The following is a 25,654-nucleotide window of genomic DNA, read 5'->3' as shown; positions in this document are numbered from 1 at the left end:
ATAATTAACCATTAATGTTATAAATAGTATAAGGGTTGAATTTTAACTATTAAAACTCTAAGGTTTGGAATTAAAGTTTATTAAAGTGTGTGAAACTTTACAAATTCCAAAACTTGAGGGCAAGTTTTGTAACTTTGCAAAACTCTTCATTTCATAACTTATGAATTAAAGGTTCATAAAAATGAAGACTCTTCATTTTCATGTAACTTATGTGTTTTAAGTGTGTGTTAAATGAAAGTGACCTTTGGTAATCCATAACTTGAGGACAAATTATGGACTCCATTAAAACACATAAATGATAAAGAATTAATCCTAAACAATTCAGCAAATAATTCCTATCATTTTCTAAATTCATAAGAACATGAACATGATCATCAAAAATTCAAGAATTATATGAACACATAAAATCATGGATTTTTGATATATGCTATTGTAAATGGATTAGAACAACCATTACTCCAACTAAAATAAGTTTTATAACACCAAAACAGTTTAGGGTAATGTTTCTAGTCCATTTCCAGCAGCAAAAGTCGAGATTCTGCATTCTTTCGATCCTACTCGTCGAGTGCACGAACTTACTCGCCGAGTAGGTTGAAGTTTGCCTTGGACTCGGCGAGTCCCCCCAATGGACTCGGCGAGTCCACCATGCAGACAACAACGATTTCGACTTTTTTCACTATTTTGCATCAAGTATCAAACAAGCAAGCCTAGGCTCTGATACCACTGTTGGGTTTTGAGCAATCTAACACTTCCTAAGTGTGCATGCAACCCTAATAAACCTTGGATCTATGTTTGTCTAAATACATGCAAAATAATAATTTTCCAAGGTTTATAACCTATCTAACATGGCATGGGGAACATTTCAACATAAAAGAGTTAGAAGAGATTACATACCTTTTGGTGAGTTTGGTTCTAAAGAGTTTGAGGGCCAAGCACCAATAGTGTGAATGCCTCAAATGGAATCACAAACACCACAAACTCTTGGAAAACTTTGAGAGAGTATACACCTTGTATAGAAATCGGCCACACACATGCACACACACACTAGTTCACTAGTTTTCTCTTAGGCTCTTAGGCTCCATTTCATGCTCCATAAGCATGCTTATATAGTATGCATGGTTAGGGTGAAACCCTAATAACCCATGTCTTTTCCTTTTCCAAGGATCCATGGGTTAAAAGCTCCATGGATCATCCATGGACTTCCACATAAGCCTAGCCCATTAACAAATGAGTATTAGCCCACACTATATAAAACAAATAGCCCATAATTTAATTAGTATTCCTTTTAATCTCTAAATTAATTCATAATTAATTTAAGATTAAAACTAATTAAATAACGTAACTTCATATTAATATATTATAACTCATAATATATTAATAAACATATGTGTATAACTCTCATAAAATTATCCATAATAGTTTGGATGAGATGCAACCCAAATGGACCATGCCGGTCGGGTCAAGTATATACCAAATAAGTTATGGACTTAGACACCTTATCCAACAACAACAATCAACAAGCTTGGACTTCTCCTTCTTCAAAATGCACTAAAAATACACAAAAGGTTCAAGATTTAGTCTAAGGGAATAGGGTTTCGAGTTTGATGCTCAATAGGGTAGAGGTTGGTATTAAGAAGAGCCTCAAGGGGTTAATGTCCTTAAATAGGGTTCAAAATCTCGAAATTAGGGTTTGCACCTTGTGCAACTACGCCCTGCTTAACTTGGGTTATGCCCCGCATAAGGCAATAAACCCCTGTCTCCATTTAATGATTTACACACTGCGTAACTAGCTATTTACACTCCGCATAGAGCCAAAATTCTCAAAAATAATAATCTTAGAAAACATGAATGAATGCACCTGAGAAACGGGTGTTACACATGTCGTGACCCTTCTCTTGCCACGTTGTAGGGCTCATAAGAAGGACACAATCATTTAAGTCATGCCACATCATGGGCATCATTGCACCACGTCGTGGCATAAAGTTTTTCCCAAAAACTTTATTTTTATCCCTCTAAGCCTTTAGATAAATCATTCTAGAAAATGGGCATTACAAAAAATAACAAAAAAATTAAATATCCACATAGACGCACATCAGAACCATGTGGATGTGGTTGGATCAAAATTCGCCTATGCGGATGCAGATACCTTGTTGGCAGTGGCAGTGATCACTTTGCTATAATAGTTGTAGTATGTGGTTACATGAAGCTAAAATCATATGTTTAGGTCTAATTTAGTAGGTTTTAACGAAATTAGTATATTAAAAGAACATAGAGCAGAAATTGAGCAATCTAACCAATATAAATTTCTTTTTTTCTTTGATAAAAATAACCATTTTTTGTTTTGGTTATATGACCAAATTGTTCAGAACATGAATGAAGTTGAATTAAGAATTCCGGACAAGCCATTATGGAATGTCATTTCGGAGTACTATTTGAATGTTTTTGTTTTATGCTAATTCTATTTATGGTTGGTCATTTATAGTATGATTTTATGTATTTATATGAATAATTATGGTCTAGTGATCTTTTCTAACTTTATATGATTATTAGTGAAAATAATTTATATTTTTCAAATGTAACAAAGAATTATGGAATTGTATGAAAAAAAAAAACTCTAGTTCAAAACTAATAATTACAAAAGCTCAAATATATTTAAATCACAATATAACATACAAATAGACACATACTTTTGTCATGTACCTCATGCAATTTGTGCAAATCGGCTATGGTACGAGTTGACCGATGTCTTGGTGCAACTCTCTAATGCTCACTAATTGACCAAACCAACATAAGAAAACTCCACACTTCCATTTATCACCAGATTATTGTGGTGAGTCTATGCTCTTCGCATGGTGGAGTGTGAAACTATCAAGAGGATTACATTAGTGAGTTTGGTACCATATTACTTGATAGTTACTAGGATTTCGTGGATACATGTTCGTATAGCTATAAATGAAGATGCAAATTTTGGAAATTATAAAAATAGTTTCCAGTCCAATAGACATCATATATAGCGAGAGTGAACATACAAAAATCCAAATACCCAAAAATCAATGGGCAATCGGTATAATAGGTATGTATAATTGTAGAAAAGGTTGTAAATAAGAAATCATCCTATAACATTTTCCTATTAGTGTAATGTAATCGAAAAGAACTATACTATTAAATAATAACAAATATTATAATGGTAGACAAATGAAGTAACATTGAAAAAAATCCAAAAAAAACTCATGGTTTCCCTATAGATATCAATTAAGGGGCAAAAGGAATGTGGGCCGATGGAGGTATGATTGCAACATTTGAGAACCACACAACATTCATATATATGCACACAAAACAAGAGAATATATATGTGGAGTGGGAATTGCAATCATATGGTCTAATGCATCATCCCATATCTATAAACCATGCCTGATCTATAAAATATAACCACTCTCCCACACCAAGTCAATAGTTGTTCTATAAATTTTAAAATATAACATTCAATTTGATATATAATTTAGTAAATAATTAGAAATAATCTAACAACAAAATATTTTATGAAACATAATCAATATTAAGAATTCAAGATAATGCTAATTTAAATTTAGAAATTTAAATTAAAAAGAATATTGTAATTTTTGAAGTGAAGAAATAAACTTAATATATATATATATATATATATATATATATATATATATATATATATATATATATATATATATATATATATATATATATATAATTACTAATCATATGATTTTAATACAAAACAAAGAGTTTCATAAAAGTATAAAAAGTATATGTTATATTACTAAATATAATTAAAAAAAACAATAATAAGTAAATGAGGAGCATTGGATCAATCACCTTCACCATGAAGTGCATTTGACCAAGACCACAATATTAATATTCTGTATTTTACTCTTTTGACTTTAGTCTCTTCTCAATTGCTCATTATAGTTTTTTAAATCATGGTATCAACTTGGATTCCTTAATAAATTTATCACGCTTATATACTATTATATATATATATATATATATATATATATATATATATATATATATATATATATATATATATATATATATATATATAATACAAGTCTCTTTTACTAAAAAGCACGTACAAATATCTTTTGAAAACCAACATACGTCTTCATGTTAAGTAAATTAACCAATTTAAATCCTAAGATGGTTGCTACTCATCACACTTGTATACTAGGGATGTCAACGGGGGCAAACGGGGTGGGGATTGCATCCCCGCCCCCACCCCGAAATTTTCCTGTTCCCCCGCCCTCGCTCCCGAATCCCAGGATTACCCCCGCCCCCACCCTCGTTTTCCTGCCCCCGTTTGGGTTGCCTTTTTTTTTTGGGCGAACGAAGGTGTTGTTTATGCTGAAAGAAGTTATTTTTTGAGCTAAAAGAAACCACTTTAGATAAAAATAGTTATTTATAGCATAAGTTTATATATTTAAAATAAAAATATTATAACATCTTAAAAATGTTATACTATAAACTTAAAAACATGATATTTAATTGAATTTTGGAAGTTCAAAATCATTGTTATTATTTATTATATTTTTATAATTAATATATATTAATATAAATAATATATTAACGGGGTCCCCATTAGGGGTTCAGGATGGAACTACCCACCCCCGCCCCCGCCCCCGCCCCCGAAACTAAAACGGGGGTTAACATTGCCCCCGCCCCCGCTCCCGTCCCCGATTTTTTAAACAAATATTTCCCATTCAGGATCGGGGCCCACGGGACTTTTTACATCCCTATTGTATACTCAAATCTAGATATAATATCTAAAAAATGCTCCTTTTAATTCTAGCATAAGTCATTGTAGAGTATGAAACTAACCAAATTATAAATGCTAAGTTATAGCTACTCCTTACACTTGGATATGCAAATCTAGATATAATTGGCAATGATCCCATAAGGGTCTACGGAATGATGTGAAGAATGAGCACGCCATCTATATCCTTTTTCCTTTTATAAAAGAAACTTTTGAAAGGTCAAAATCAAAATACATTGATAGTTTGATGGATCAATCGACAAAAAGATATCTATTAGTTTGCATCCATATCCTTCCTACAATTTGACACATATATATACATATCACCTTTTCTTGTTCTTGTCAACAAGCATCGAGTTCCTCAACTCATTTCTCCAATGGTGGTCAACGTATTCCATCTCTACCTCTATTCATGCATAGCTCTCACTTCCATCTTATGCGAGTTGGGTTCCAGTTTGCGTCCACGTTCCATAGTCAAACCAGACCCCTACAGGTCATCATCCGCCATTAAAACGGACTCTGAAGCTCTGATTGAGTTCAAGAACATGATCGAAGATGACCCTGATGGCGTTCTTTCAAGCTGGCAGCTCACCAATTCGCCATGCAAATGGCATGGTGTGACATGCACCCAAGGTCGAGTCACTCAACTTGACCTTAGCGATTCTGACCTCGAGGGTTCAATCTCTTTCTCTCCCTTTTCATCTTTAGATATGTTAACTCTCTTGAATCTGTCAGAAAATAAACACCTGTTCATCAACTCAACTTCCATATTTCAACTCCCATTTGGGTTAGAACAGATTCTACTTTCGAATTCCGGAGTCACAGGCTCCATTCCCGATAAATTTCTAGTCAACTTCAAGAATCTTGCTGTTATCAATCTCTCCCAGAATAGTCTAACTGGTGTTTTACCTGAAACCCTTGTGTCTAATCCTGATATGGTTCAAGTTCTTGATCTATCTTCCAATAGCATATTCGGAACCATTCCTGTTTCATTTTCGAATTATACCAATCTCAAGAACTTGAATCTTTCCTACAATGTGATCACCGGTAACATACCAAAATCTTTGTCGAAACTCAAAAACTTACAGGTTTTGGATTTCTCGCATAATCTACTCACTGGATGGATTCCGGAGGAGTTGGGTAATTTATGTGAATCGTTGCTAGAACTCGGGCTTTCGTTTAACAACATTACTGGGACATTTCCAGCTTCGTTTTCTTCATGTTCATGGTTGCGGGTTCTTGATCTTTCCAACAATAATCTTACAGGTCCATTGCCTGATTCCATATTTCAAAACATGGGTTCTTTAGAACGATTGATCTTGAGTAATAACAAGATTTCTGGGCTGTTTCCGGTCTCCATTTCATTCTGCCAGAAGCTAAAAGTTGTGGATTTCAGCTCTAATATGTTTTCCGGAACCATCCCTTCTGGGATATGTCCGGGAGCATCTTCACTTGAAGAGCTTCGAGTGCCGGATAATCTGATTTCTGGCGAAATCCCGGAGGAATTGGCGCAGTGTTCAAAGCTAAGAACGATCGACTTGAGCTTGAACTATCTCAATGGCACGATCCCTGCAAAAATCGGGAATCTGGAGAATCTTGAGCAGTTTATTGCTTGGTACAATGGATTGGAAGGGAATATTCCGGTGGAGTTGGGGAAATGCAAGAATCTGAAGGATCTTATTCTGAACAACAATCACCTCTCCGGGAAAATTCCGGTGGAATTGCTGAATTGCAGTAATCTTGAATGGATTTCGTTCACAAGCAATTCACTTTCCGGTGAAATCCCACCTGAGTTCGGTTTGTTATCGAGGTTGGCGGTGTTGCAGTTAGCAAATAACAGTTTGAGTGGTAAGATTCCGGTGGAATTGGGAAATTGTAGCAGCCTTGTTTGGTTAGATTTGAATAGTAACAAATTAACCGGTGAAATTCCACCTCGACTCGGGAGGCATATCGGAGCACAACCATTGATTGGAATTCTATCAGGCAATACTGTAGTTTTTGTCAGGAATATCGGGAATTCTTGCAAAGGAATCGGTGGTTTACTGGAATTCGCCGGAATCCGGCCGGAAAGGTTATTACAGGTTCCGACGTTGAGAACTTGTGACTTTAAAAGAATGTACTCTGGTCCGATTTTGAGTTTGTTTACACAATATCAAACTCTAGAGTATCTTGATCTTTCGTACAACGATCTCACCGGAAGCATTCCTGATGAATTTGGTGAAATGATTGCATTACAAGTTCTTGTGTTGTCACATAACCAATTATCCGGCGAGATTCCGGCGACACTTGGCCATCTCAAGAACATGGGTGTTTTTGATGCATCTCATAACAGGCTTCAGGGTCATATTCCAGAATCATTTTCGAATCTAACCTTTCTTGTTCAGATTGATCTTTCAAACAATGAGTTAACCGGGCAGATCCCGACACGAGGGCAACTCAGTACATTGCCGGAGACTCAATACGCGAATAACACGGGATTATGTGGTGTGCCGTTGCCGGAATGCAACATATATAATCCGGCAGCGGATGCTGGCGGTGATGTTGGGAGATACGGTGGCGGTGGTAGGCGGTCATCGGCTAAAACTTGGGCTAACAACATTATAATGGGGATTCTCATCTTGGTGGCTTTGGTTTGTTTGTTAATTGTTTGGGCGATAGCTATGCGAGTGAAACGAAAGGTGATCGAAGAACAACAAATGCTTGAACAACTAAAAGCTTCACATTCAGCCACAACGTGGAAGATCGAGAAGGAGAAAGAGCCATTGAGCATAAATGTTGCCACATTTCAAAGACAACTGCGAAAACTGAAGTTTTCGCAGTTGATCGAAGCAACCAACGGTTTCTCCTCAGAGAGTTTGATTGGTTGCGGGGGCTTTGGAGAAGTTTTCCGAGCAAGATTGAAAGACGGGTCAAGTGTTGCAATCAAGAAACTCGTTCGGTTGAGTTGTCAAGGTGATCGGGAATTCATGGCTGAAATGGAAACCCTAGGCAAAATCAACCACAAAAACCTTGTACCATTGCTCGGATACTGTAAAATCGGTGAAGAACGTCTTTTGGTTTATGAATTCATGAAGTTTGGTAGCCTCGACGAGATGCTACACCGACGCACATCCGACCGTAGAATTTTGAATTGGGATGAGCGCAAAAAGATCGCAAGAGGTGCTGCAAAAGGGCTATGCTTCTTACACCATAATTGTATCCCTCACATCATCCATCGGGACATGAAATCGAGCAATGTGTTATTAGACCATGAAATGGAGGCTAGGGTTTCTGATTTTGGTATGGCGAGGCTAATCAACGCTCTCGACACACATTTAAGCGTTAGTACACTGGCTGGTACCCCGGGATACGTCCCACCGGAGTACTACCAAAGTTTTAGATGCACCGCAAAGGGTGATGTATATTCATTAGGCGTGGTATTTTTGGAACTTTTATCTGGAAAAAGACCGACAGATAAAGAGGACTTTGGCGACACGAATTTAGTTGGGTGGACGAAAATGAAGGTCCGAGAAGGGAAATCAAGAGAAGTTATCGACCCGGAATTGTTATTGAGTACCGATGAACAAGAAAGGGAAGATGTTAAAGAAATAATTAGGTTTTTGGAAATAACATTGCAATGTGTTGATGATTTCCCTTCAAGAAGGCCAAGTATGTTGCAAATTGTGGCATCGATAAGAGACCTAAATGTGCCTAGAAATCCTGTTCCTTAAAATATTCTTCTTGTCTATATACCATTAAATTTGTGTATTTGAGTTGTCTTTTATTGGAATGTAATACTTTTTTTAACAAGATCAAATGTTGTTTATCATATGTATTACTTGCTTTTCTTTTTATGTAATTAGATTGACTTTCAAGAGTCAAAATATATCTAATCAATATAAGAAGATTAATGATTAAAACATGAGTACGCAAAAAACATTCAAATGTTATATAGATTAACCTGACTTCTGACATAACTATTTGTTAAATAGATGACTTTGTTGGTTATTTTTCGCGTATATATTATATATGTAAGTGTAAAACATATGTATGTCAGTATGTGTATTGTAACCACATTTCATTTTTTGTCAATGTAATACATTGGACTTCTATTTATGGAATAATGTTTTAATAGTATCAATTTTCGTTCAAAAAATGTAATAATCAATTTTCATTTGAGTACTTAAGGGTAATAATTAAAGTGTATAGGAAGAGGTAAATGTGTTTGCACGCCAAGCGAAGGTATAATGATAACGTGAATGATTAAGTGGGACATAAAGAATGTGAAGTTGCGATTTGCGAAGGCGTGCCATTGACCGCATTTTGTCTCCAAAAGCCCCATTCTCCACTATTTTTTCGATCCTTTTAGAGTTGCATTCAAATTACTATTAGGTTTTTATAGAACTTTTCTTATTTCATAAAAATTATATTTGATTGGATTTGGAGTTTATTGATTTTTGGGAAAAAAAAATTTGGTTTTATGTGTTGGGTCTGTTTGGTTTGAAATTTTGAATCCAATTTAGAAACGAAAGTAGATTGGATTAACATTTGAAATAACATATTATTAAAGTTAACATATAGATTAGTTCCAGTTTTATTATTGGAAAAATCGTAGAAATATTACCTTCTAAGGGACGGAAATCATGTTACCATTTTGTATAATAAAGTTATTTTATATTTTGATCATGTTTAATATAATGTTTTGTAGTCGACAAAATTTTGAGAGTTGATTACTTAACCTACATGGCTTTAGAAAATACTCAACCAATTATCCTCTAATTAATGGGTAGCAAAAACACTTATGTCCGGAGGGATAAATGGCTGAGGCTTTTTATTTTAAAGGAAAGATTCAAGAAATAAAAAAGACCGGCAAAATTTATATTGTGCCAAAACTGTAAACATCATAAATATCGGGGAGTTTTTTTTTTTTTTTTGCTTGGATGCTCAAATCTCCACTTGAATCAAACCCTAGATGGTAGAAACATGAGAAAATCATCATTAGAGTTTCTTCATTGCTTGCAAACACACGATCTAGTGAAAGAGGGGAAGGAGAATGATCCCAACACTAAATAGTGTAAAAGCATGGCTTGGGAAGAGTTTCGCTATGAAAGACTTAGAGGAAGTTACTTACATACTTGGTATTAAGATCTATAAGGATGGATTTATGGAACTAATTGGACTTTGCCAAAATACATATGGATGAATCTAAGAAGGGATTTGTAACTATGCAAAATGGCATGATTTTGAGTAAAATCCAACGTCCCTGTACTAGTGAAGAACTGGATGAGGTCAGACGTCTCGTACACAATTAGTATGACAAGTCATTATCAAGCCAATCCTAGTGAAAGTCCTTGGACAGCAGTAAAAAACATTTTGAAGTATCTTAGGAGGACTAAATATATGTTGTTGGTATATGGTGGTAATGAAGAGCTAAGCATTAAAGGATATGTAGATGCAAGTTTGCAAACTAACAAGGATAATTTTATAATATAGTCTGGTTTTCTGTTAATGTTAAATACTTGAATAGATAAGCATTGGCTTGGAGAGGTTCCAAACAAAAGATTATAGCGACTCAACTATAGAGTCGGAATATATTGCGGCCAATGAAGCAGCCAAAAAAGCAGTGTGGCTGGAGAAGTTCAACAATGATTTTGGTGTTTTTCCTAGCATACCTGAACCGACCGAGATCTTCTGTGATAACGAGGGTGTAGTTCCATTAGCTAAAGAACCTCGAGATCACAAGCGCACAAGGCATATATAGATAAAGTTCCAAGCTATTAGGAAGCTAGTTGAAGATGGAGACATCATTGTGAGCAGAGTACCATCAGAAGATAATCCAGTTGATCTTCTCACTTAACCATTGCCACAGATCAAGTTTGATGCTCATACTAGTTTTATTGGCATTAGATTTGCTAGTGAATTGGTATAATTTCATAACTTGTAGTTTGATTATTTGGAACATTTTTAGATATTATGCTTTTGGTGATTATTAATAATAAGTTACTATGTTTGTTCATATTATTTGTCTTCCTAATTTTACATGTTTAGAACCACTTCTAGAATAATAATTTACTATTCAAACTTCCACCATCAGTCATACTATTGGGAGATAGTAGTGAATAAATATTTTCATAATACTGGTATATTTTTCCTGAGGATGAACATAGCAAATCCCTGCAACGAATACTGATGATTACTTGAAAATGAAGATTTTAAGTATTGGAGTAACCACGCTTAAAGATTACTCCATAGATCATGGGATGAGTAAATTAAGACGAATATGTTTCATACTCTTCAAATGGAGATGCACGAGGTTATGTTCTATAATTTGTTGTGTCTTGGTTTTACCCTAACGTTGTCCGTAAGTGACAGCTATACAAGGACTGACTAGATATTGACCTATGTAGTCAAACTTTATTTGATCCTTATGACATAAATGTAGAAGTACATATCTCTGGGCCCTCATTGAATTAGTGTTGACAACAAATTCTTGGCCAAGCTGATACTCAGTTGATTAGGTTCAACAATTAGTTTGAAAGTCACCACAAGTCGGTATCAAGAAACATAATCTTGAAGAATGAGATTGACCCTAGATCCATGTATCTAGTTCATAATAAGATATCTTGAAGATCAAAGGAATTTGAATTTAATAGTCTTAGGTTTTTTGTTTATAGCAATGTTGTTATAAGTATAGTAATGGCATTGGACTACCCTTCATTGTTGTTTCTAGTAAGTATTATGACTAGTCAATAGTTGATGCCTAAATGCAAGTGGGAGCTAATGGAGATTAGTGCCCATAGTTATAACAAGCATGGTATTACTATAAATATCAATGTTTTCTTGGGTTACATGCAAGAACAAAATAAAGTAGAACTGAAAAGATATTTATTTAAGGGACTTTTTTTGTTAATTAATTAATAGTAAATAAAAGAATATAGAATATTTCATAATGATTTGAATACCATAGATAATAATTATTATAATTGTTAGTTATCCGTACGATTTCAAATCACATCCCTATAAATAGAGGGCTCCAAAATGAGGTTTTGATACATGTGAAAAATACCTAATAGTCTCAAAACTTTGGAATCCTTAAGAACCTTAAAGAATCTCGAAGTACAGTTCGCACGTCGTAGTATAGTTTACCATATTGTGGTCGACCACATAATCAAGATTTTGTTTTTGTTTGAAGCTCACAGTTCGAGGGTTGATTAGATCTGCTTGTGTCTTGTTTCTTGGGTGTGATTTCAGAAAAGGAGCTATATGTTTCGTTCTCTAGTCCATTCAAATGGCTCATCAAAAGAAGGTACGTACGAAGAAAGCAAAGGTATGATTCCATTAAATTGTGTCCTAATGAGTTGCATATATTATTTGAGTTTGATCTAGATGTTTTGAGCCTTAGATCTGAATTTTTTGTTGTTTCTGTTGCCCAATGATTGATCTTGGATAGGCTCGAAACCTATCAAATCCACCACCCTACCACTTTCCTCCACAACCACCAGCGATGATGTCAAAAAGAGGTAGAATATTACACATAATACTTTGTGCCCTAATGATGATGTCTAGAAGGGGAGAACTTAAAAAATCCAAATGATGAGGAAGGGTTTTTGGACCTATCATTCCTAGGCGATTATGTGTATGCACATGTTGTTCCCATTTCTACAATTATGCATGATACTGAGCAACATAATCATTCTAGAGATGAGGGGAAGCCTCAATGAAATAGGGAGGGTCACTATGTAAGTTCCTAATAACAATTATAAACATAATTATACGTTACCTAAAAACCTACTAAACGTAGCTTAACTTAAAGAGTTTCTAGTGAAAACCGGGAAATTATGTGGGCCAAATCTCAATATCGAACACTTATATCTATCAGCTCTATGTACCTTAGAACCTCACTAAATTGGAATTCTTTAGACACTCGAAAAACTCTAGAAAAATTGGATTTAGAGAGAGATGTGAGGATTTGGTGTAAGGAATGAAGAGGGAGTAAGTTGCTACTTATAGGCATTTTAAGGGGAGGCAAGCTTTGCCTATCCAAGGGATGCACCGTGCAATACAACGATGTCTCTCCTCTGCCCAACTGCCATGTGTCAAAATTCTGGTGGTCTGCGTCCCACCTTCTAGAATCTATGCACGCCACGCCTTGAGCTTTGCCGATAATTTTTGTTTTTTCAAAAATCGTATCTTTCTTATACGAGCTTCGTTTCAATGTTATTTATGTCTACATGTAGCTATCGACGAGTACTACAACTTTCATTTAGACTCCATCGACTAATTCTCATTTTATTCTCAATTTTATATCTTTAAAGGACTTAAACTGTTAAAACTCGTATTAAAATTATAACTCTTTCATACAAATTTCGTTTTTGGCTATTTGTATATTGACAAAGTTGTATTCACGAGATCTTCGACTCTTATTTAAAATTTTTTGACTAACAATAAACTGATTTGAATTTCAATTTTTGTGTCCACACTGTTGTGCCGAAACTTTGAAAAATGACAACTTCTTCAAACGAAGTTAGATTTAGATGTTCTTTATATGCACGTTCTCACTTTTATAATTGCGAATTTCATTTAGCTCACTTAAGTTAATAAGCAACTTATCTCCGATTCAATTTTTACGACAATCCCGTATTGGGTGAAATATAAAACTTTGAACAATCATAACTTCTTTATACGAAGTTAGATTTAAGCGTTCTATATATCTACGAAAATCGTATTAACGTCTACTGTACGTTTAATGATTATTTTGGCTAAAAAGTAATTTATTTCTACTTTGAAATTTATAAACAATCGATTTATATTGAATTCTACTATAAAGTGAAAGCAGAGTATTACAATTACCCTTGCTTTATTTCACAACATAACTTCTACCACCATCACTCACCACCACCGCCACCACCCACCTACACCAACACCATCACCTCCACCGCCACCACCACTGTTACCGTCACCGTCACTTACATGTAAGATAGAAAATAAAGTAAAATTAAGCAAAATAGACAAAAAGAAATAATTCTTTGATTTTACTTGGATTACAATTTTATTTTCTACCAACCAAAGAGAATCTAAAATTAATTATAATTTCATTTCCTACCAACCAAAGAGAATCTAAAATTAATTATAATTTCATTTCCTACCAACCAAACACCAAACAAGGAATCGGATTCAAATGCTCACAAATTTCTTTTCTATTTTCAATTTTAATTTCTTTAAAAATATTTTGCGAACCAAAGAGGTGAATAAGGACCTTTTAGAGCTTGAAGAAATATATGGTATATTTTGGGCTTTATTAGTAATAAACAATTCTTCAAGGGCCGGCATTGCGATACATTGCCTTCTTCAACCAAAACCCCACTACGCCTTTCAACAACACTCCTGGAGTTTCAAATTTAAAGTATTTTTCTGAAAATTCTACCAAATTGCACCAAATCTAACACTGATCGAATCAATTCATCATCAAATCGAGTGAAAAAGATGGCAGCAAAGCAAATGGAAGAGATACAGAGGAAATTAACGCTGTTGGCTTACCCAAGAGCCAATGCCCCTTCTCAATCTCTCCTCTTTGCCGGCATGGAGCGTTACTCCCTTCTCGAATGGCTGTTCTTCAAGTAATTTTCTCCTCTCTCTCTGTACATTCACTGTTGATTCATATACGGGTATGAATTCCTGTTAATGATTGATCAATCGCAGGTTATTGGGTGATAAATCCCCTTTTTCTCAACAAAATTTACACGGGGACGCTATGGATCGGGACGAAGAGACCTCTCGCATACAATGTAATTGCTTCAGCATTTCTCAAGCACTTACAATAATTTGAGTATGTTGACTGTGTCATCAGCAATCGCATCGTTTAATTCCAATTCAGTCAACCTTATTTAGATTAAATCCAAGTTCACTGGCTTAGAAGAATCATACGTAAGATGAGGATCTACTCTCAGATGGTTTACCTTCCGATGCAAAGTGTTTTAGAACAAATACTTTTAGTCATGCTGCAAAATTGATCACCCAATTCTTGATTTACCATGATTTGATCATTTTTGACACTTTTAGATCCTACCCTAATGTCTAGTTTAGACTTTTGGATTAGCCAAAACAGTGTCTCGATTCTCTAAATGAATATACAATCAAAATGCTGATATTTTCTCTTTTTATGAAATTTTGTGATATGCATAACATATAACTTGTTTTTATGTACAGATTTGGCAGAGATTGCAAAGTTTCTTGGCATAACCACTAGTGTAGATACAGAAGCTATTCAAGTGAGTTTTATTCTCATAATGGTTTTTAGTAGAGTATTATTTGTTGGATGGTTTTTCTACATCATAATTACAATGTTTGATTGATGTTTGTTGTTATAGTTTATATGAATACTCATATACAGATGTTGCATATGTTTGTTAAATCCTCATTCTTATAATCCAAAACCCAAACATATAACATTTCTCTTTACATTAACATAAATGATATGTCATTTACTAGCTTAGAATTTAAAATATCAAATCCCATAAAACACCTAAATCCCTAAATACATAAACCATTATTATAAGTTTTAAATCACTAAATTTTGTTTTGTTGGATGAATTTTATGAAACACAAGTCATATATTTTTTCCTTTTTCTGTATAATCGCATTCTCTGTTACTTCTTTTTTAGATATATTATTGAGTTTAGACTTTTACAAAAACAACAAGATGGACTATTTTTTAAATCTTTTTTGATTATGAATTTCTAATTCTTTATTGTAGGGGAGAGGAAGTTATGAAGAAAGGACAGAGATGCTTCGACTGATTGTAGATCTTGTGGAAGCTAGCATTTATGCTGATAATCCTGAGTGGAGGTTATTATCGTCATTTTCCATCGCCCTTTTTTTTACATGATCTTTTTCTTTATAAGTTTCATATAATCAAATACCCTTTTTTGTAGTGTTGATGAACAGGTAGCAAAGGACATACAACTGATAGATTCTATTGCTGAAAAACAAGCTCAAATTTTCTCTGAAGAATGCAAATTATTTCCTGCTGATGTGCAAATTCAATCCATATATCCATTGTAAGATTATTATAATTTATAACCCATTAAAAATATTATTTTTTGTAACCTTACAAGTTACATCTTTTAAATATTTTACAAGATTGTTGTTTAGAATGCATGGTTTAAGTAAAACTTTGAACATTTTATATAAATGATGAATGCTATGTATTGCTTAACTGACTTAATTTAAATATTTTATGATGAAATCATTTTTAAGTACAAATTAATTGCAATATTTTAGTAATATTGGTTTTTGTGTACAAGATTCTTCCTATTTTGTCATAACTGAAGGGTATTTAAGGAATTTCACTAGCATGCCATTTATCTGTGTCTTAAAGCATACTACTTTAATTTCTTGCAATTACAGCATTATACTTTCAATCTTTTCTTATTAAGGCATTGTATTTCTATACTTTTATTTATTTATATATTTTTATTATAATATCTGAAAAAATGTTCCCAATTATAGCAGTGAAAATTGTATTGCTATAATTCGGTTGATTTTTTAATGTAGAATGTTGTAAATTTAATAGGATAAATCAATAAAAACTACATTGCTATTTCTTGCATTTAATCTTTTTTTTTATTAAATGAAAATTCATTTTTAGGCCTGAAATATCAGATTTGGAGAAACAACTTGCAACTCAATCTAGTAGATTATCGAGTTTACAAGAAATGGTTGATGATTTGGCATCAAAGGTTTGAACTTTAAAATGGTTACATTCCTTTTTTTTTTTTTTTTATGCATTTTATCGACATATTTATTTATTTATTTATTTTTTAAAAATCTAGCATTCGTATAATCCTGATGAGGATTATGCTGAGGTGGACATGAAGCTAAGGGCACATCTGGAATCTTTCTTAGAAACTGCAAGATCCTTTAATACAATCTACACAAAGGTTATTGTTTTTCTTTAATAATCTTTGTAAACTTCTTATTGTAGTTAATTCATTTTCTGGTTTTTCATTTATCCATGAGCTTTGTGCTTTTTTTTTTTTTTTTTAAAGAGTAAATTACACGAATGGTCCGTATGGTTTTGGGTAATTTTCACGTTTGGTCCCTAACTTATTTTTTTAACTCGGAAGGTCCCTACTTTTTGTTTATTTTTTTGTACGCTTGGTCCCTGTCTTACCTAAAAAGACTATTTTGCCCTTGATTTTTTAATTTATTTAAATAAGGTGGGGTAGGTAAGGTAAGGTGAGGTGGAGGTGGGATTGGTGGTGTGTTTATTTAAATAACTTAAAAAATCAAGGGTAAAATAGTCTTTTTAGGTAAGGCAGGACCAAGCACACAAATAAATAAATAAAAAGTAGGGACCTTCCGATTTAAAAAAATAAGTTAGGGACCAAATGTGCAAATTACCCAAAACCGTGGGGACTATTTGTGTAATTTACTAAAAAAAAGGTAAAATGCATGTAATAACTATAACACTTTAATCTATTTTTTTTGTTATAACATTCGACTTTCATTTTTTGAATGTCATCCAAATACACAACAATTTTTGTTGCTATAGTTATTAGTTTTTTTTTTAAAGTAAAGTGACTTAATAAAACATTACAATGATATAATTTGGTAAAATTTTCAAAGTTCAATGTCTTAATAAGATTCTTTTTAATCTCAAAAAAGACCTTATATTTTGTGTTTTTTTTTTTTTTTTTTTTTTTTTTTTTTTTTTTTTTTCGGATTAAACCTCAAATTTATTTTTTACTTGAAAACACGTATTTTTTCATTTTTTTTCCGATCTGACCCTTTTCATCATTTTTTTTCCAAAAAAATTTGTAAAATGTGAGGGTTTTTTCAAGAAAAGCTAAAAAAGTTGAGGGTTTGTTTAGAAGCATTTAGAAGATTGAGTTTTTTTTTTTTCTTCTGAAAATGACACAAATTTGAGGGCTTTTTCGGAAAAAATGAAAGAATACAAGGTCTTTTTCAGGCAAAAAATAAATTTGAGGTATAATCCGAAAAAAAGCACAAAATATACGTTTTTTTTTTTGTTTTTTTTTTTTGTAAATATGGTGTTGTTATAGAATGAAATGAAAGTAAGATGCTATAATAAACAAATAAATAAAAGTACATTGCTATTTCTTGCATAATGTGTTTTTTTATTTTATTTAAAAAATTATCATGTGTTAAATATATATTAATTTTTTTTGTAGGAAATACGTCCATGGACACATATGATGGAAGTACCACAATTGCATGGATTTGGACCAGCTGCAAATCGCTTATTAGAAGCTTACAAGCTGCTCTTAAAGGTAAATTACTAAATTACCCTTATAGTTATTCTTATTATCTTATAAAAATAAAAACTCTCGATTTAAAAGAAAATTCAATTAGCAATTTTATAGAGATGGTATTTTCGACTTGCTTACATTTTGATTATACCTTGTTATATATACATGGTCAAGTAAGTAAAAATGAAAATCTAAATAAGTTATTTTTAAATTTTTTTTTTGTTGTAAAGTAATATATATATCTTATAAAAAGTAAAAACTCTGTATTTGCAAAAAGAAATAATTTTATTAACAATTTTTTTAGTTTTAAATAGGCTTTAAGTATTTACATTTAATTTGTTACCAATGTGGCAATGCGTCTTGTGTTATCGAGTATTTTCTTAATTCTAAAATATTAATTATTTTTTTCATAAGATCATTTTTGATTATATTTTATTGTCAAGTAAGGGTTTTATGCAGAAAAGTCTTATTATTTTGAATTCTTTTTTTGATAAATTCCTAAATGTTTATTTTTTTTGAACAGAAAAATCTCATTATATTGGGAAAATCACATAATCTGTCATTTTCTGTTAAAATAAAAAATAAATTTTCGTTAATTTCAGCAAAATGTTAAATAATCAGAACTTTTCTATTAAAAAAATAAAAAAATTAGAACTTTATCAAAAATTTTCCTAAAATAATGAGACTTTTCTACATAAAACCCAAGTAAGTAAAACTAAAAATCCGATACTTTGCTTTTAATTATTTTTTTAATTGTAAAGTAATATTTATATCTTATAAAAAAAAGTAAAAACTCTGTATTTGCAAAAAAAAAAAAAGTAGTCTTAAATAGTCTTTGAGTAGTTACATTTAATTTGTTACCAACGTGTCTTGTGTTATCGAGTAATTTCTTAATTCATTAAAAAAAAACATTTCATGAATAAGAAGTTAATAAAAGGATAATTTGCACACTTCTACAAGTATTTACAATCTATTTTCAAACATGTATTTATATAACAAACAATAATTCCAAATCTTTTAACAAATTATGAAATTGGATTCCACATTTCCAACATATTAATTCCTTTAAATTGAACACGTGTCAAACAACAATGTCTTTTAGGGAATCATCGCTAACACGTGTCATCTTTTTATGACAGTTTTTAGGAAACTTGAGAAACCTACGTGACTCACATGCTGCGGTGGCCGTTGGATCATCGGAAACAATCTCCGGTCAACCATCTTCGGTGGCGAGAATAATATCCGAATGTGAATCCGCTTTGACTTTCTTAAACCGTGATCTTGGAATCCTTTCCGCTTCTATAGCTCGTGATGAGGCCAAAAAATCAGGGTCAACTATTGACTAAAACAATGTGTAGAAGTATAAGAAGTAGAACCACATCAATTCTAAATTCATATTCTTTTTGCTCCACCTAAACAACAATGTTTAAAAAAATGATTGATTTACCCTTTTTGTGTTTGAGGCTAATTCTTGATGATTTTTGGTTGCTAGGAAAATTTATTTTTTCATGTGTTGTTTAATGGTTTACAATTGGGGATTAGTTTAATTAAACAATTGGTTTCGTTTGTTAACTGGAATTGATGGGATTGAATAAGCTTTTTTTAGGCTATGATGCGGGTGAGGAGGGTATTAATATCATTTCATACACGTGAGAGAGGTGAGGAGGGCATTAATGTCATTTCATACACGTGAGAGATTGAAGGCTAGTCGATGTATTATCTATCCATGGTGTTTTTTCGTCAACAAAAGTATGGGAAAATGACTCTTGAGGGTAATTCACTTTTGCGTTTGTACTTATTTGGTCCTATTTTTTTGTATTTAATATACCATTGAACTTGTTGTTTGTGTTCACAATAACCGTTTTGATCGACTTTTGACCTGCGATAGCCGGTCAAAGGGTTATGATGAACACAAACAATAAGTTTGATGGTATATTGAGTACAAAAAAAGGAAAATGATCAAATGAGAACAAACTCAACAGGTTGTTACCCTCCTGAGTCATTTTCCCTTTACTCATTTACAGCAAATCCCACGTCAACTCCTACTGATATTAATGACTTTATGAGATTTATTCTTGCTTCTCTTTAAAACATAACCCACGAAAGAATACTATTCATACATGTACAACTTTGTAATGCAATTGAATATTTATTAGGGGTATCTTGACTAAGCAGATGCATTTGATGACTACATTTACATTTCCAATCGAATGATTTATCGTATCATGAATTCTAGACAAGTTTACAAACGAGTGGAATCCCAAGTGTTGTGATTTTTTGAGTTTACTTAGCTTTAAGATCGAATTCATGGGATGGGATATAACATCAATATGTACAATATCATGCTGCTTTTGCAGACACATCACCATAATATACATTGAGGTAAACGTTTATACTGATAAATATATACCTCTTATACACAATCATATCTTTTTGAAGAGAGGTGTTGACAGCTAACCACAGTAAGCATAACATAGACCATGTTTTAATAAAGTTACCCCTCTGAAACGCTCTTCATATACGTTATAGCCAAAAAAAGGTTGCAGTCTTTGATAATTTTGCAACTTTAATTTCATTTAACTTTTCGAGGAAAATGACTCAGGAGGGTAACCAACTGTTGAGTTTGTTTTCATTTGGTCCCTTTCCTTTTTTTTTTGTACTCAATATACCATCGAACTTGTTGTTTATGTTCACCATAACCCTTTGACTGGCTATCACAGGTCAAAAGCCGGTCAAAAGGGTTATGGTGAACACAAACAACAAGTTCAATGGTATATTGCATACAAAAAAAAAAAAAAAAAGGAAAGTGACCAAATGAGTACAAACGCAAAAGTTAATTACCCTCAAGAGTTATTTTCCCCAAAAGTATTGGAAGCAATTGTTATTTGATAATATTGTTTCTTATTCTTGTAATTGGTTTGCTCTTAGAAACACTAAGAACACTAAGGCTATAAAAAACTGTTATGCATGGTTGTTACATGCAATAACGTCTTAATTTGTTTTTGTTCTTTTTTGTTTTGTTAGTGTCTAGCAATCTTTTTAGGACAAAAATTTGCAATTTTGATTTTATTGGCATAAGTTTAAGTCTAGGTCAAATGTAGTAGAATACAAACCAAACGATGTACAAGGATGACATGTTCAATCATAAATTGTTTTACGTAACATTTGGTGCCTTAACGTGTTAACATTTTCGTACAATCATTATTATTTTTTTTTATTATGTATGGTCTAAATATGTAAGTTTACATGTTTGGTCTGTTTGCAAACTAGTTAAATCAAGCTCGAGCTCAAAGTTTTCTATTAAATACTATATGTTTAGAGCATACTCGACTTAAAAGCTCAAATGGCTCGAAAAAAGGATCTACAAAAAGTATGTCTAGGTATATGATTTGAGTTTAACTCAAATATATTGACACATATTATCTAAAATCTCATAGCATAAGCTAAACATGGTGGGACAAAAAGCTTGGTTTACTGTCAAAAATCAATTTTAAAATTGTTAAAAATAGCAGGGAAATTAATTTTGCACGGTAATTATCTTTTCATTTTATTTACATTTAGGCAAAGAAATTGGTACATTATTGACTATTAATCTTGTTAAATGTGTTCATATGTTAACATTATCACATTAGATCGCCGATGACAATGATAAATATAAACGCATTTAAAAAGTTTGATGATCAATAGTTTAAAAAAAGTTGTCTAAATATAAACAAAATAAAAAAAAAATAATTACCCTATTAAATCATTTTTTTCCTATTTATCTCACTTTTAATAGATATTTTATTTTTCATATTTTTTTGTATTATTTTTCTAAGTGTTATTTTTAAAGTATCCATAATTACCGATTGTTCATTCTATTTACATCTGTTTGATATGACAAATCAATTCTGTTTTTTATTAAAAAATCACTATCGTAAATATTAATTAATCATTGATCAAATATTAAAGTTTTTTATTAATTAATAAATATATTTTTTTATGAAATATTTTATGTATTTTCTTTATTTTTAAAGCATATTTAATATTTTAAAAATAAACAGTATCTAACAATAAAATAAATAAATTAAATATATTACAATAAGTATGTAGGGTCTTTTAAAAAAAATAAAAAGAAAATATTACGTAAAAAATAAAAAAGAAATAAAATTTTATAATGTATCTGTTATGAATTTATAAATTTATTTTTCTACAACTTTTAAAAGACTTTTCTAGAACTTTTTATAATATTTTTGTAACGTCCCAAACTTCAAACCAAGATTTTCATTTTTAAATCAAGATAACTTATTTAAAATATCTTTTAAAAACGTAGATAAAAACCCATTTGTTCAACTATCATACAACCAAGTTATAACCAAGTATCTAAAATCGAGAAATATCAATAACATTGGAATTCAAGACAAATCCATTATTGATGCATGTGTCATACTGTTCCTTTTGTCAGAAGAACATACTTGTTCTTTTGAAAAACATTTAATCAACAACTGTAAGCATAAAGTTTAGCGGGTTCTCTAAAAAACCGCATACTAATACACATACAAAAATTGCTCATGATCTGCTATTGTTTTGCCTGACTAATAGACTAGCGTCGTTCAACCAGCAATAGTCGACTCATAGCCTAGCACCGTTCGGTCGATAACTTTAATTACCTAGGTTTGTAACCTAGTGTCGTTCCACCATTAACCCCTCAAATAGGACACATACACATATCATATAATCAAGGAATCAACGTATAAACAAAAAACTAATCTAGTCTATTTGTATAATCATAAACTAACAATACCTTCATCCTATCGTACAAAGGACATATACTATCACATGTAGTATAGTTAGAAAACTCACCTGATATGAAGAGAGGAAGTCATAAGCATGAGTTCTCAAAGGAATAAACTACATGAACTAGCTAACCGAAAATTAAAGGCCAAACCTAGATCTATAGCTCAAAGCCATCAAAGTTCGACCAAAAATCAAATTGGTCGCTTAAAGGTCAACAGTCAAATGGTCAAAGTCAATGGTCAATGCGTGTGACCCAACTCTTGGTCGCCTCGCGGACACTAGGTGAAAAAACAGTCATGATAATCCATCAAGATTTGTGTTGCGACCCTTCCATGGTTGCATCATGCTTTAGAGATCAGAACCAACTTCTTGTTGAACATTTATTCTCTAAAACCAAGGCTCACATTCTCATATATAAATCCATTAAGGGTCTTAATGGATAAACTTTCCAGCTTTATCTAGATCCATGACTCAAGATCCCAAATCCTAACATAAAAAGGAGTTCTACATATCATGATTCTTCTGCATGGCTCCATGGGAACCCAAACATGCACTCAAATGACCTTAAAAACGTACAAAAATCATCCTAAGTCAAACATATTATTTGGAGTTCTCCAAACTCCAAGAACATCATATAAAGGGACTAAGACTCATCTACAAGCCTAGATATATGTAAGAAATACAAAAAGGAAAAGAATTTATGAATTACGATGGTCTAGAATCAATGTAGAAGGTTGGATCTTCTCTGGAATGAACTCCACAATGCACCAGGTGCTATTTTCTTCACAAAAACTCACTTAAATCTAAAGAACACAAACATATTGTTTGGAGTTCTCTAAACTCCAAGAACATCATATAAAGGGACTAAGACTCATCCACAAGCCTAGATATATGGAAGAAATACAAAAAGGAAATGAATTTATGAATTACAATGGTCTAGAATCAATGTAACAGGTTAGATCTTCTCTAGAATGAACTCCACAATGCACCAACTACTATTTTCTTCACAAAAACTCACTTAAAACTAAAGAATACACCGAAAACACCTAAATGTGAAAGGGTTCTCTCTCGTGGAGGTGGAGGCGGAAGACTAAAGAGACCCTAAATAGTAGTACATTTATATAGGGCCCAAGACCCATGACCTAGGGTTGTGGGTTGTGGTAGACATGCATCGTGACTCATAGTATTGTGTCGTTACTTATCGATGTTACTCGCATCGTGAAGTCCATAGCTTGCATTGTAAATCTCAACACCCAAAATTTAATAACATGAAAACATTTAACTTTTTTAAATTAATAATATCCCAATAGTGAGTGTTATAATTTTTAAGATTTTTTTTCTTAGTTTAATTTTTAAAATAGTTTTTCTACAACTTTTTTAATACAATTGCTTTTAGACAAAAGAATTTTAGAAATGTCTTAAAACAGTTACAACTTTGATATATATATATATATATATATATATATAAATTAGAAGTTTATAAACTTTTAATTTTTTTAATAATAGAATAAAAAAGTTAAACAAAATCTATGGAACATTTTTAAAATGTTATAAAACAGTTTACAAATGGTTATATGAAAGTTATAAAAAAATTGTATGAAAATATAAAAAAAAAAATTAAAAAACTTTTAAGTAAAGGTTAAAACACTTAGAAAATGCTTGGTTTAAAAACAATTGTGTTAAAATTATATGAAAGTGTGAATAAATTATAAAATTATAACGAAAATTAAAACATTGCATTATGAAAACCTATAAAAAAAAACAAAGAAAAAGATCTTAAAAATATTGTAATCAGTTATTAAAAAAAGCCTTAAAGAATTTGTAGAAAAAATATATTTGTTCAAAATCATATATCTAAGCATGTTTGTATTACTAGAGTATGAATGAACTTATACGTTTAAAATCATGTATCTAAGCATGTACATATAACTAGAGTATGAAGGAAATTATACGTTTAACATCATAAATCTGAGCATGTATGTATAAATAGAGTATGAATGAAATTATACGTTTAACATCATGTATCTAAGCATGTATGTATAAGTAGAGTATAAATGAAATTATACATTTAAAATTATGTAACTGATTATGTATATATTTTTAAAGTATGTATGAGATTATACGATTAAAATCATGCATTTGTGCATGTACATATAATTAGAGTATGTATGAGATGAAGAGAGGGATTAAGTACTTAATGAGTTAAGTACTAGATGAGTAGTAGGAGATCTCTTGATGAGACAAAGAGATAGAATATCCATGGGACAAGAGTTATGAAAGACTATGGTAAGACCATAACAAGTGTTGAGCAAGATAGTGAGAAACGTAGAAAGATGATTACTTCAAGAATAAGATAGAGATTCATACATGAATAAAAGTATAATTCCTTCGAGACTAAGATTATGATTCCTTCGGGAATGTAGATAGATGATTCTCATAGGAATGAGATTGTGATGGTTAGAAGATATAGAGGAAGGGTTCTACGAGTGGAAAAAGATAAGAGAGTTCTTTAAAAGAATTGAGAATTAATACATGAAGGATTAAGTGTAGGGAATCCATGGGAGATTCAAGGGAAGAAGAATTTGTAAGGATCCGAGAGGGATCAAAGGAATATGATTTAAGTTCGGATGAGTGTATCCGATAATGATAGTGCGATGTCGTTGCCCTATGTATGTATGTATGTTACCATCTTCAACCATTAATTACTACAATGGCTAAACATTAATTGTAATTGTTGTCTATGTTATTGTATAGTTCATGATAATGATATGTTTTACATCTACATTTCAATTTTGTTAAAAAAATTCTTATTTTACAGTTAATGGCATTGGATTATATAATT

General features: G+C 31.9%; 2 protein-coding genes across 2 annotated transcripts; both read left to right on the top strand.

The window, feature by feature from the left end:
• Positions 1 to 5,064: 5,064 nt before the first annotated feature.
• BRL2 (BRI1-like 2) lies at positions 5,065 to 8,594 on the top strand. Its single transcript, XM_078988649.1, has one exon. It carries the CDS (start codon positions 5,164 to 5,166, stop codon positions 8,494 to 8,496), a length of 3,333 nt encoding a protein of 1,110 aa, XP_078844775.1. The 5' UTR covers positions 5,065 to 5,163; the 3' UTR covers positions 8,497 to 8,594.
• A 5,496-nt stretch (positions 8,595 to 14,090) lies between these two features.
• Positions 14,091 to 19,504, top strand: AUG7 (nuclear matrix protein). Its single transcript, XM_078959047.1, has 9 exons — positions 14,091 to 14,382; positions 14,465 to 14,550; positions 14,972 to 15,033; positions 15,519 to 15,610; positions 15,697 to 15,822; positions 16,413 to 16,503; positions 16,597 to 16,704; positions 17,959 to 18,057; positions 19,176 to 19,504. The coding sequence occupies exons 1-9, from the start codon at positions 14,249 to 14,251 to the stop codon at positions 19,380 to 19,382; spliced, it is 1,005 nt and encodes a 334-aa protein (XP_078815173.1). The 5' UTR covers positions 14,091 to 14,248; the 3' UTR covers positions 19,383 to 19,504.
• Positions 19,505 to 25,654: the final 6,150 nt, after the last annotated feature.

The sequence above is a fragment of the Lactuca saligna genome, chromosome 1, assembly GCF_052625555.1.
Source record: "Lactuca saligna cultivar CGN05327 chromosome 1, ASM5262555v1, whole genome shotgun sequence".
Taxonomy (NCBI): domain Eukaryota; kingdom Viridiplantae; phylum Streptophyta; class Magnoliopsida; order Asterales; family Asteraceae; genus Lactuca; species Lactuca saligna.
The sequence above is the reverse complement of the archived record's forward strand: the minus strand, read 5'-3'. Positions and strand labels throughout refer to the sequence as shown.

Coding starts and splice junctions, on each gene's coding strand:
- BRL2 (XM_078988649.1), top strand. CDS start 5,164: ATGGTGGTCAACGTATTCCATCTCTACCTCTATTCATGCATAGCTCTC.
- AUG7 (XM_078959047.1), top strand. CDS start 14,249: ATGGCAGCAAAGCAAATGGAAGAGATACAGAGGAAATTAACGCTGTTG. Junction 15,034..15,518: donor TAGATACAGAAGCTATTCAA/GTGAGTTTTATT, acceptor TCTTTATTGTAG/GGGAGAGGAAGTTATGAAGA. Junction 16,504..16,596: donor TTGATGATTTGGCATCAAAG/GTTTGAACTTTA, acceptor TTAAAAATCTAG/CATTCGTATAATCCTGATGA.